The sequence below is a fragment of the Scardinius erythrophthalmus genome (assembly GCF_964197995.2).
Source record: "Scardinius erythrophthalmus genome assembly, chromosome: 9".
Taxonomy (NCBI): Eukaryota; Metazoa; Chordata; class Actinopteri; order Cypriniformes; family Leuciscidae; genus Scardinius; species Scardinius erythrophthalmus.
In genome coordinates this window covers 4,996,569-5,009,745 of record NC_138229.1, presented here as the reverse complement: position 1 = coordinate 5,009,745, position 13,177 = coordinate 4,996,569, and the positions used below count along the sequence as shown (strand labels likewise).

Sequence of the window (13,177 nt, the reverse complement as noted above, 5' to 3'; positions counted from 1 at the left end):
ATAACTAAAAACAGTAGTAAAATACAAAATGTATTTTTATATTATATAATTAATATATATGTTTAAACATTTAAAAACAGTCATCAGAATAAAGGTGTTGCTTACTCTAGGTATTTGGTCCACAGCGGAGGATCCGACATCGCCATGAAGCTGCAGTTTGTCAAAATTGTGCACATGATGAACAAGCTAAACAAAGTGAACAAGTTAAGGAAATGAGCAGCAGTTAAGGGTTGTGTACAATACATAACTGAACTGAAAATGCCATTCAAATTAAATTCCTAAAATTGAATTAAGGTGGCAAGCAGGATGCAGATAAGTCATTTGAACTTGGATTCAATATTATATCATATTATATATACACGTATAATAGACCCTACTATACCAACTTAGCTACTGAAAGAGATGCTTTCAGAGGTCATAGATCCTCTTCTTAAAATCATTAACTCATCTGTGCCATTAGGATTCGTACCAAAAACTTTTAAGATGGCTATTATTAAACCGTTTATTAAAAAAATGCAACTTGATACTACAGAATTAGTCAATTACAGGTCGATCTTTTTTGTCAAAGACACTAGAAAAGGCGGTATCCTCACAACTATGTTCCTTTTTAGAAAGAAATGATAGGATTTCCAGTCAGGATATCATAGTACTGAGACAGCTCTCTTTAGAGTTACAAATGATTTGCTCTTATCATCCGATCTTGTTTGTATCTCTCTATTGGTGTTACTGGATCTTAGTGCTGCATTTGATACCATCGACCACAACATTCCTTTGGATAGACTCGAAAATTATGTTGGCATTAGTGGAATTGCATTGGCATGGTTCAAATCATACTTATCTGACCATTATCAGTTTGTAGCAATAAATGAAGAGGTGTCATATCGATCACATGTTCAGTATGGAGTACCACAAGGCTCAGTACTAGGACCGTTGCTGTTCATTATACATGCTACCCTTGGGTGATATCATAAGGAAGCATGGCACTAGCTTTCACTGTTGCACTGATGATATACTCAGCTCTATATTTCTTCGTGCCCTGACGAAACTTACCAATTCACGAAATTAACAGAATGCATAGCTGATATAAAAAAAAACTGGATGACTAGTAATTTCCTACTACTTAATTCTGAAAAAAGCACGTAATAACCTAGAATACTGTGATGGATGTTCTTTCAAGTCTTTGTCGTCGGTTAGGAACCTGGGTGTGCTCTTTGATACCAATCATTTGAAAGCCATGTTTCTAGCATCTGTAAAACCACATTATTCCATCTTAAAAATATATCTTAATTACGCCATATGCTCTCAATGACAAATGCAGAACAGTTAGTTCATGCGTTCATGACCTCAAGGCTAGATTATTGTATTGCTCTACTGGGTGGTTGCCCTGCACGCTTAATAAACAAACTACAGCTGGTCCAAAACGCAGCAGCTCGAGTTCTTACCAGAACCAGGAAGTATGACCATATTAGCCCAGTTCTGTCAACACTGGCTCCCTATTAAACCGTATACATTTTAAAATCTTGCTAATTACTTACAAAGCACTAAATGGTTTAGATCGCCAGTACTCGAGCGAGCTCTTAACCTATTATAGTCCTTCATATCTATTACGATCTCAAAATTCTGGCCAGTTGATGATACCTATAATATCAAAATCAACTGCAGGCGGTAGATCCTTTTCCTACTACAAAAGGTTTTTTTCCACCCTCTCTATAGATAAAAACATCATCAAAATGATTCCCGTTCACATGGATCCATGGAAATGACTAAAAATGCTGTATTATGCATGCTAGACAAGTAATTTGGCGATTTCACTTTGCAAAGAAAGTACGCGTGACGTATTTTGTTTTTTGTGCAAACAAAAACTATATTAATATTTTAAGTAACCCTAACCCTAATCCTAATCATAACATAAAAAAAAAAAAAAATCCATGACATGAAGTAAGTTGCATCGTTGGCCAAACTACACGAGGACTTTGCTGATCTAAGGTGTACGTCATGTCAAGTTGCTATCCTGTAATATTCATGATGTCATTTATGCTTATCCTAACTAAAAATATAGAAGGATTTCACCCTAGTGATTGGCAAACAGCTGTTCCTTTACTCTGTTTTCTGTTTTATGGATCTGAGGTCTTAATAGAGCCTGAACATGGACACAGAGGGATTTTCAGAGCCTGTGGCATTTGAGGATAAAACAAGATATAGCTGGCCCTATCTGAACTGTCCAGTCAGAGGAGATGCGGCGTCACAACAGTACAGTGTTTAAACTAAATGTGGGTCATTCTACAAATGATTCTAAAAGTCTTGCTAGTATCTAGAAAATTTAGTAATGATGTTCCTGATAACAGTAACTCAGTATATTTTACATCATAATATCAGAATTTTTTAAAACTTTTTTGTTTGTACATTTCTGAGCATGAGAATATAGAAAGGCTGGGATAGAATAAAGCCACTTTTCCACCGTCGGATTCTAAGAACAGTAAGGAACAGTTACGGTTAAATTTCCACGTGAGATTGGTTTGGTTGTCTGATGCCTGGCTGCCAGTTTCTCTGTAGCTGTCCAAGCACGCTATTTGAGCGAAGTAAACACAAGTTAAAAAGAGAAATATCTGTTCACCCTCCATAACACGGTCGCTATTTACATATCATATCGTCTGTAAACTCTTGCGTTATAAAGGCAACAACTGGCGTATTTGTATTACATTCAAAGAACTCCGTGATCTGTCCCACAATGGAAAATGAAACCATATCTGTTAAACCATATCTGAAAATTATAGCCTATAACAAACTGATAATGTTGTTAAATTCAGATCAAATATTTTTGCAAAACAGCATTTTTAGTGACAGTAATGTTACGGCAAAAAAAATATAATTTTTTTATTTATAGATATTTTTGTCAATACAAACAAGTTAATTCAGACAAATTCAGATGAATTAAATTCAAATTCAGATGAATTAAATATTTTTACAAAACAGTATTTTTAGTCTCAGTAATGTTATGATAAAAATAATAAATAATTAGATTATTTTGTCAATACAAACAGGGTAGTAATTAATAAAAAATGTTTTTACCTTGTTTGAAATTAGGTAAAATGTCAATTATTATTTGATTAGTATAAAGTATTAGAATTTTTGCAATAGCAAGTGGGCGTTGGTAAAATGTGATTTATTTTTATTTTTATAAAACTCTCTCTCTCTCTCTCTCTCTCTCTCTCTCTCTCTCTCTCTCTCTCTCTCTCTCTATATATATATATATATATATATATATATATATATATATATATATATATAATTCAGATTAATTTATGTATATTTTGTGTCAATATATACAAATTAATGGTTAGTTATGGTAAAAAAAAAGAAGAAGAATTAGAAAAAAAAATTGTCAATACAAACAGGTTAGTGACAATTATTTATTGTGACCTTGTTTGAAATTAGGTAAAATATCAATATATTAATTAATTAGTAAAGTATTAGCATTTTTGTATTAATATTATTATACTGTTTTCATTAATGATGAGTTTAATAAATAACTAAATAAATAAAAAGATACAGTAAATGTTACCGTAGAAATGTAGGATGTAATATATGTGTATTCTGGTAAAGCATGATGACAGTTACCTGGAGTGGCATTGTGATACAGTCTGTATGTCCCTTTCTCTTTAAAATATGAATGGTTTTAATTGTTTTAACACAGAAACGTCTGACACAGGACTGGAAACCTGCGTGCATCATGACCGCGGACACTCAAACATCTGTGCATGCAGCTGTCACATGATGCCAAATCACTGCGCTCTTATTTCATTTGGGGAATTAGAGGAGGAATATCAGCGGATTTGGTTGGCGATGCCAGGGAAGAACATTACAGAGCTGTTTCAGAGATGAGACCAAATCCAATAGAACTCTGATGGTAAATATTTCAGATTCGCTTCACAATGTGAGCAGCTGGATATCATTTTGCTGTTGGTCCAGATTTTTGGCTTTTGATGCCTTTTGATAATATCCTCATTAGTTTCAGAGGCCAAATGGGAAAAACCAAACCACTTTAAATTCTGTTTCTACGTTTTCTGATAATGTAAGTGGTGTTTGCCCGTGCAAAAATCACCAGCATGATACTACGATGTCTTGGATGGTTGCCAATGCACTGCGATGCAGTCGCTCTATGATATTTGGGGTAGATTGTTTTTTTTGCACTTTGCTTTGTGGTTGTTAGGAAGAGCTGGTTGCTAGGTGGTTATTTACTGGCCCAAGTCAAAATAGCCTGCCACCCAACTCTAGTTTCTCATACATACCTTTTTGAATGGCACTTTTGGAAAGCAGATTTATATGGTTATAAAATACATCGCAAGTGAAAAAAGAAATCAGTGCAGCTGTGTTTCTAGAGGAGCTTGTGGTCTTAAGGTCTGATATCTGCGCAAGTTACTAAACACAAATCAGAAGCACGGCTATAAACAGACCAAATCTCTGTGTAATTCTCCAAGCAAGTAAACATGCACACATATAGAGAAACGTTCAGTGGAAGGATATGAATGGACTAGAATTCGTATGGAGATTCTTCTAATGCAGTGAAACGGACTGAATATGTAGAGTGCAGATGTGGCACTGAAGCGGAAGATGGCTTTTCCCTTGTTTACTACTATAAAAGTCTGTAAAAAGAGAAAAAAGAAGAGAAACAGTCAGTCTGAACACATGAAATGTCACTATTCTGCATCTAAAGATACATAATGTTCAAAGGTTTGTTGTCAGAATGATTTAAAAATATATATTAATACTTTTATTCAGCAGGGAAACGATAAATTGATCAAACGTTTTAAGACATTCATAGTGTTATAATGTTAAGTATAAATGTAAATAATGTTTTCATTCTTTTGACCTTTCTATTCTTAAAAAAAAAACATAATATTAAGCATTCAACTGTTTTAAACATCAGAAATGGTTCTTTAGCAGCAAATCAGCATATAGAGATGAGCATAGAATGATTTTTTGAAGGATCACGTGACACTGAAGACCAGCTCAAAAAGTATAGAAAGGAATTAATTAACTACTGCATAAATATAATTTAGTACCATAAAATCCCCTAAAGCTACACATATTAAATAAAAAACATTATCAAACTAAAATATAGTACAGTAATTTCATTGAAATTATAATAATAAAAAAATCTGTCATTTTTGACCACCACGTGAAGAGCACCAGAGGGTTAAAATTTAATAATGTTTCACAATACCACTATTTTTAAAAAAGACAATTGATTAAATAGATATATAAATTAAATGTTCAGCTAATATTTCATCAGATGTATCACAATATAGCAGTGACCAAATTGGCCAATAATAGATAATCACTCTCTGTAATAGTTTATTCTGATTGGTCTTCTGCTGTCAATTATGTTTATGACTGTATAATGGATTGTTAGTGAAAAAACTGTTTAAATTTCAGAGGTTGCTTTATCATATAGATATGCAGAATTGATGAAATTCTCAATTGTGTGTCAGATCAGATGTTTGTCCTAATATTCATTTGAAAGAAATGAGTCAATAGTTAACATATAGTAATAGTAGAGCGCTGTAAATAAATGTGGACAGCAGCTTGATCGTTTGATTGTAGACTTTATCTTGGCAAATCTGAGCACAATTTGAGACATTATCTATTCTGAAAGGCCCTGTGTACACCTGGTATTAAGATGCGTTTCGGTCGATCGGATCACAAGTGGACGACACTAAATACAGGTGTAAACGGGGTCTAAAACATTTTGAGCTTGTCCACTTTCGACCACTTCCAGAGGTAGTTGAAAACGCATTGGACCGGATTGCTTTCGTAGTGTAAACGCTCATGTGTTTGAACAGACACAAAAGACCGTCTAATCTCCGTCTACTGAACTAATGTGTAAACATTATGTGAAGCGCTCTAGCCAGACGGGATTTAAACTAGACAAAAGTTTGGTTTCGAAGATGAAAAACGTACCAAACACAATGTTCTCTCATCATTCCAGATTTCTAATATCTTGCGGCTATCTGAGGAAATTGCGTGAGCTTATTTTGTCCATTAGATCGAAAGATCTGAAAAAGTCCACACATTTCGCCCATAGACCCTCTCCTCGAAGAAATCAGGACAGAAGTGGTTGAAAGTGGACAAAAGAGACGGATTAAACCACCAGGTGTAAACTGGAATGTCTCTCCCTCGTCTACTTGTGATCCGATCGACCGAAACGCATCTTAATACCAGCTGTAAACAGGGCCTAAGAGACAAAAGTTAGAGGTTCCTGTTTTTCAGGAGATGTAGGAAACAGTCTCCATTTTCTCTCCAGTTAATCTCATTGCTCTCCAGGAGAAACCAGAGCAGAACGAAGAGGGTGATTTCAAGGTAGATGATTCAGAAAAAAACAGAAAATGTTTTTCCACAGCTTTTAAAAATGCACAAGTACGTATCTCAAAGACAAAAGCATAACATGCACTTCTATAAATACATCTGTTTATTCATGGACTGAAACTAAAAACACAAACTTCACATCCATTAGGCCTCATTTACAGCACTTAGTCTTTTTTTAAGATGCACTAAAACATCTCGAAGGCCACTAGTAACCTCAGACTGACTCACCCTCTGATTCTTGAAGTAGAAAGGGTCGATGTCCTCCAGCGGGACTCCGACCAGTCCTGCAGGGATATCACCAAAGATCCGAGGAAGCCCCTTCCCGGCCTCCAGGTCAGCACGGGGTTTGGGCTCCTCCGTGTACCCGGGGTCCGCCTTGTAATCCTTCGTGTTCTTCGTCCGCTCTTCGCTGATCCTCTGCTCGATGGCCGCCAGAGACTCACGAGTGTACGGTCGCAAGCCATCAGGACCCGCTGGTAAGAGCATGGTCGCCATCTTTTCATCCTGATCGTCCTGTACTAGAAGTTACTCAAAGCTAGATGGAGTCGGCCATGAGACAGAGAGAAAAATAGAGTTAGAAAGTCACTCTATGAGCTTGTTGTTTTGCAATTTACAGCACAATGACTGTGGGTTGAGTCCCTCTGGAGTCACCTGATGTACTCTAGGGCATGATGGGGATTCCTCAGGGACTTTTATGCTCACGGGATGTACCAGGGATCCTGTGTATCATCTAAATTCCCAGTTCATACATCCTTATGAATAAAGGTTTCAAATAGAAGGTACCAAAGAAGGACCATTTTTTATTCCCTAAAAAACCTTTCAGTGAACAGTTCATCAAAGAACCATTTTTTATCTTAGTGTGAAGAACATTTTAATAATCAAAATAACACTTTTCCACTGTGAAGAACCTTTTGTGGAATGGATGTTAAAGGTTCTTCATGGAACCATCAATGCCAATAAAGAGCCTTTCATTTTTAAGACTGTAGCGTTAACCTCGAGACTATCAAATCACCAGTCTGTGAATACGGAGCCTCATGGAAGCTTGTTTCCGCCACTGAATAAAAAATAAAAAAGGTCAATGCAATTTTCTTTCTGACTTTTTTTCTTCCAATTGCATGATATAAACTCTCAGCTGCGAGAACAAAAGTCAGAATTGCGTGATATAAAGTCGCAACTGCTTGTTATAAAGTCATAATTGCGAGATATAAACACAATTGTGAGATAAAAAGTCGCAATTATCTTTTAAATTGTTTTATTCCGTGACAGAAACAAGCTTCCATGGGGCTCCGCACATGCATGCAGAAAAAATGATTTAGTAAAAAGAGGGAACGAATTATTAAATCATTAGCATGATTTAGTAAAACGAGGGAACGGATCGTTGTTGAATTGTTATATTGTGCGCACGATTAAGCAAAACGAGGGAATGAATTTTTATATCAAGCGCATGATTTAGTAAAAACTGTTTATTTAATTCGTATCTTTGTTATATTGTATTTATTTGTGCTTTTGCTTGTGCTATTTGTTTTTATTTTACCATTGACGGCTTACTTGTCTTTAATGTTTTAAATGTATATTAGTAAGTAGTTGTAGCTGTGGTGTCAAAATTGGAATAGAGAATTGAGAATTTTCACTGGTATCTAAAATTTTGGTGTTATTACTGGTTTCGTGGCTGGTAAAAAAATGAAAATTATGGCCAGTAAATTTTCTGAATTCACCGGCCATTGGCAGGTGTGGCAAAACGTTAGTTTTAGACCTTGTTTATAGGTATTTAGTATTTACTTTTTTATCAAACAAAATAAGCTAATTGCCTGCACACAGCATTGTAATATAATAATATAATGAATGCAATGATAAAGTTTACAGTGTCATCATAACATAAAAAAGCAAAACACATCTGATGCACATTCTTCCTAGAAGTAGAGTTTAAAAGCCTTGCTGTAATTTTGTGTTGTCAATTAAGAGAAGATACACCGCCATCTTACTCCAACGAAAGTGACTTGAACGCACCTGAAGTCATAAACACGACTTCCCACCTCGTTAAAATGAACTTCCCACTCTCAGAAAAAAAGGTACAAAATCTGTCACTGCTACCCATTGAAAAAGTACAAGTACACTTTAGATAATATTATGTTCCTTTAAGATACTAATATGCACCCTTCAGGGGTGAATGAGGTACAAAAGCGTACCTTTTGAAAAGGTACCACCCCAATGACAGCTCTTGAACCTTTCTTCTGAGAGTGCCATGTGGCTCTTCTAAGACATCTGTGTGAACTTGAGGAGAACTGACTTCATACATTAAAAATCACCAAAACACCAGCTGATTCAAACACACTGAGCAAAAATAATGAAGGAAAGTAAAGAGAAAAGCACCTGCAACATTTTAGACACGCAGATACATACACTTGATCTGATATTTTATTATCAATTTCAGACATTTTTTTAACCCCTTTGACCTAAAATATTTTCTTGAAGTACCGCCTGAGATTTTAAGGTAATGTTTTAACACATTTGCATGTTTACGGTTCTCTGAAGTCAGTTAATGGTCCTGTAATATCAACCCTGTAATAGGGCGAATCTCTAAGAACATGTATAGATCATATTTTATATGTATGAATAAGAAATTATATTTTACATAGAGAATTTGTTCTTTGCCGTTCATACATATCTTCCATTGAATTTATAATTTTCATTCTCCTCCTCCATGATGATTCTCATTGTATTATTATTACTGTAATGCAGTAATTAAAATCATCCTGTCTGAACACAATATACACTACTGTTCAAAAGTTTGGGGTTGGTAAGATTTTTTTAATGCTTTTAAAAAGAAAGAAAAAGTCTCTTCTACTAACCATTTATTTGATCAAAAATACAGTAAAATCAGTAATATTGTGAAATATTATTACAATTTAAAATAACTGTATTCTATTTGAATATATTTAAAAATGTTATTTATTTCTGTGATCAAAGCTGAATTTTCAGCATCATTACTCCAGTCTTCAGTGTCACATGATCCTTCAGAAATCATTTTAAAATTATTTGCTGCTCAAGAAATATACAGTATGTAAGACTTTTCATGTATTAATCACTTTTTATTGCCAATGTGCAACAGCTTGTAACGAAACTTTAAAACTTTAGAACAAAACATTCCTTCCTGACTTTCTTATTTTCCCCTGACTGATTTTTATGTGAAGGACTCTTGCCGGTTTCACCAGGAAAATCAAAAGGATGTGACGTTTACATGCGCTCACAAAAGCCTATCTTCCGTTCAATGACACATGAAATAAATGCTTATACAATGTTCAGGATAATGCCGAAAGAGCCATTCTGTACTGTAATGGCATTGAGTCATGCAAAGAAAATGGATTAATTAAAACTATAGTCCCACATGTTCAGATCTACAGTATAGTCTCAAAAAGACTACAATAACTGTGTAATTTTAATCTGTCGACATGATTCTGGTTAATTGCAGAGCTTGAGCAAACATATCCACATCCTTATGATCAGATGCTTTATAAACTGCTGTTTTCTCACCGCTGTCATTTTGGTTGTGTGTTTATTTTATTATTGACAAGAAAGCGCACAGCACATATTTACATATTCATCTAAACGTCACTCTCAGCAGCGTGGACGGTGTCTGGATTTTCGTTAACAGTAAATAAAAGTATCCCCAACTTCTTTTTACGACTAAGCAAAGAACCAAAAAGAAATTACGTACAACGTTACGTGAGCACGAGCAGTAAGTTCACCTAACAGCCAGAGGTGTCACTAATAACAAGAGTTTCCGAATTCTACATATAGCCCCTTTAAATGCAATTTTTGTGTTGCAAAGTGCTTTAATTGTCATGAAAATAGTCACAAAATGCATGCATTTTTTATGCAGAAAGGAATATGATCTGGACATGTTCTTGACAGGTTTTCTTCCAAGTAGTTCATGGTGACTTTTTTTGAAAGTTACAGAAACATATTCCAGTAGTCATGTGTAAGATTCTCAAATCATAAGCGATGATCAATTCCATCTAGTGATTTCTTGTTCTAGTGTTTAGAAATTTGTGACTGAACCAGAGGCGGATTCATTCAGTACAGTTATACAGTATGTTGTATAAGGAATCATCCACTAAGTCCAGCGTGAAGAAAAGCTTATCCAGCCTTGACCTCCTCAACCTCCTGCTTCATCTCTCATCCTGAATGGAACATCAGACTAAATTGGTGTCAGACAGGGCATATATTAAAACTGATGACTAACAGGCCTAACCCGCTCTCATTTATAGCCTGTGCTTTTATTGCAGTTTAACTCAGCAGCTGGAGAGACGTGTTTCTGAAGATTAGTGCGTGGAGAAGGAAGTTCCTGTTCCCTCCCTGGCAGACATGTTTTCAATTCTTCACTGCTGACCAGAGCCAGAAAGTGTTATCTAACCCACAGCCTCAAAGTGGCTTACGGCGGCTTGATCTGACCCACAATTCTCAGCTGTATAGCAAATTACTCAGCTGCCAGTTTAGACGCACATTAATGTGGGACGTCACTTCTGTTGTGCTTCTTTTGTAAGAAAACAAGCAAAAGCATATACCAACATGAGTCTCCAAGCTGGTGAGGTGCTGCTAGTCCAGAATAGCAAAACTAGCTGGTGAAGCTTAGTTAAGAGGCATGTTGAGGGCCAACATGCTAGTTTTACCGTTTTTTAGGGGTTCAAGTGTGTAGCACTGAAAATCTATTATAATTGTTATAATTTCCAAGGATCAGCATTCTCCCCTAAAAGTGATCGGGCAGACCAAACCATTAGTTGTAGACACGTGAAACTTAGAGGGATGGTAGTCAAGTCAAGTCATCTTCATTTACATAGCGCTTTTAACAATGTAGATTGTTCCAAAGCGGCTTTACAGAGATACAAGGATAGTTTAAAGTAACAGAGATTGTTTTGGCTTTATAGCAGTTCTTGAATAAAGTTATTTTCCAGCTAAAGTTAATTTGATTGATTCACTTCCATCGCAATGATCATTAGTTATTAACTTTGGGGCCGCTAACACGACACCGCTTTAACAGGAAACTCTACACAGACTTTAAACGCGAAACTCTACACAGACTTTAAATCCGAAACCTATATGGTAGTACCCATCCTGTCTACAACGTCACCAAGGCTCGCCCCAATCAGCCTGATGGTGGCGCCACAGCGATCAAAAGTCTGTAATGGCTCATAACTCCTAAACCGTTCTATTTTGGATTTTTTCGTACTAGCCCTATAGTTTTTTTGCCCGATTGGAACTAAACCAGTGCAGAAAGATTCTCTGGAGTCTGATTGTCAATAGTCATCACAAAAAGAAGCAAACATTTGCAATTTGTGAACACAGAGCAGGATAGAGTTCAAGGGAGAGTAAACAGTCAATGACTGTATAACATCAGTTGATCAGAGAAAGATCAGTAGAAGGGAGACAGATGGCATCAAATACAGCATTTTACATTACAGTATGTATGCCATGTGATACTGTAAACAGATTACCATGATAGAGACTGCCACAACTCCCTACAACATATATTGTACAGTGAAAACATTTACTGTATTGTCAGCCAACTCTGGTGTGCAGAACCTCATGGCAGTTTCATAACTTCATCACACCTTTTGATCACACACTAGATAGATACTATTACAAAAATTATGGATTCAGTTACATAAGTTAGGTAATGTAAGTGTATTTTCTAATGTGGCAACTGAAAGGGATAGTTCACTTTGAAATTAAATTTTGGTATGTTTTAGCTTACCTCAAGGGCATCCAAGATGTAGGTGTCTTTTTTTCCGCAGTAGTTTCAATTTGGATATTTTTAGGTCAAACCGTTCTTGTCTTTCAGTCATATAATGCAGGTCTATGGTCACGGTCTCAAAGAGCACGCACAGAGTCCAAATTAAAACAATTCCCCATCGTAAGTACACAGTGATGGCCTAAGACACGAAACGAGCGGTTTGTGTGAGAAAACGAACAGTATTTATATCGTTTTTACCTCTTATACACAGCCACGTCCAAGTGATGTGAGGGTGCGCGCGCATCTTGGTCTGTGACGTGTGCGCAGACTGGTGCATAGATATATACACTAGAAGTCGCCTTGTCTACGGCAGTTCATTGGAACGAATGTCTTTAAGGCGACATCTAGTGTATATATCTATGCACCAGTCTGCGCACACGTCACAGACCAGGATGCACGCGCGCCCTCAGATCACTTGGACGTGGCTGTGTATAAGAGGTAAAAACGATATAAATACTGTTCGTTTTCTCACACAAACCACTCGTTTTGTGTCTTAGGCCATCAATGTGTACTTACGATGGGGAATTGTTTTAATTTGGACTCTGTGCGTGCTCTTTGAGACAGTGACCACAGACCTGCATTATATGACTGACAGACAACAACGGTTTGACCTAAAAATATCAAAATTGAAACTACTGCGGAAAAAAAGACACCTACATCTTGGATGCCCTTGAGGTAAGCTAAAACATACCAAAATTTTATTTCAAAGTGAACTATCCCTTTAACTTTGGGGCCGCTAACATGACACCGTTTTAACAGGAAACTCTACACAGACTTTAAACGCGAAACTCTACACAGACTTTAAATGCGAAACCTGTATGGTAGTACCCATCCCGTCTACAACGTCACCAAGGCTCGCCCCAATCGGCCTGATTGTGGCGCAACAGCGATCAAAAGTCTGTAATGGCTCATAACTCCTAAACCGTTCTATTTTGGATTTTTCCGGAAAAACCTATTTTTGCGAACTAGCCCTATAGTTTTTTTGCCCGATTGGAACTAAACCAGTGTAGAAAGATTCTC

The 13,177-nt window shown here is 36.2% G+C and overlaps 1 protein-coding gene across 1 annotated transcript in view; it reads right to left on the bottom strand.

The window, feature by feature from the left end:
* Positions 1-6,861, bottom strand: part of scn12aa (sodium channel, voltage gated, type XII, alpha a) — a gene marked incomplete at its 5' end in the record, with an annotated part of 74,237 nt that extends 67,376 nt beyond the window's left edge. The window contains 3 exons of the mRNA XM_081375048.1: positions 106-186; positions 4,525-4,643; positions 6,595-6,861. Coding sequence (XP_081231174.1) covers positions 106-186; positions 4,525-4,643; positions 6,595-6,861 — 467 coding nt within the window. The remainder of the gene's footprint in view (positions 1-105; positions 187-4,524; positions 4,644-6,594) is intronic.
* Positions 6,862-13,177: the final 6,316 nt, after the last annotated feature.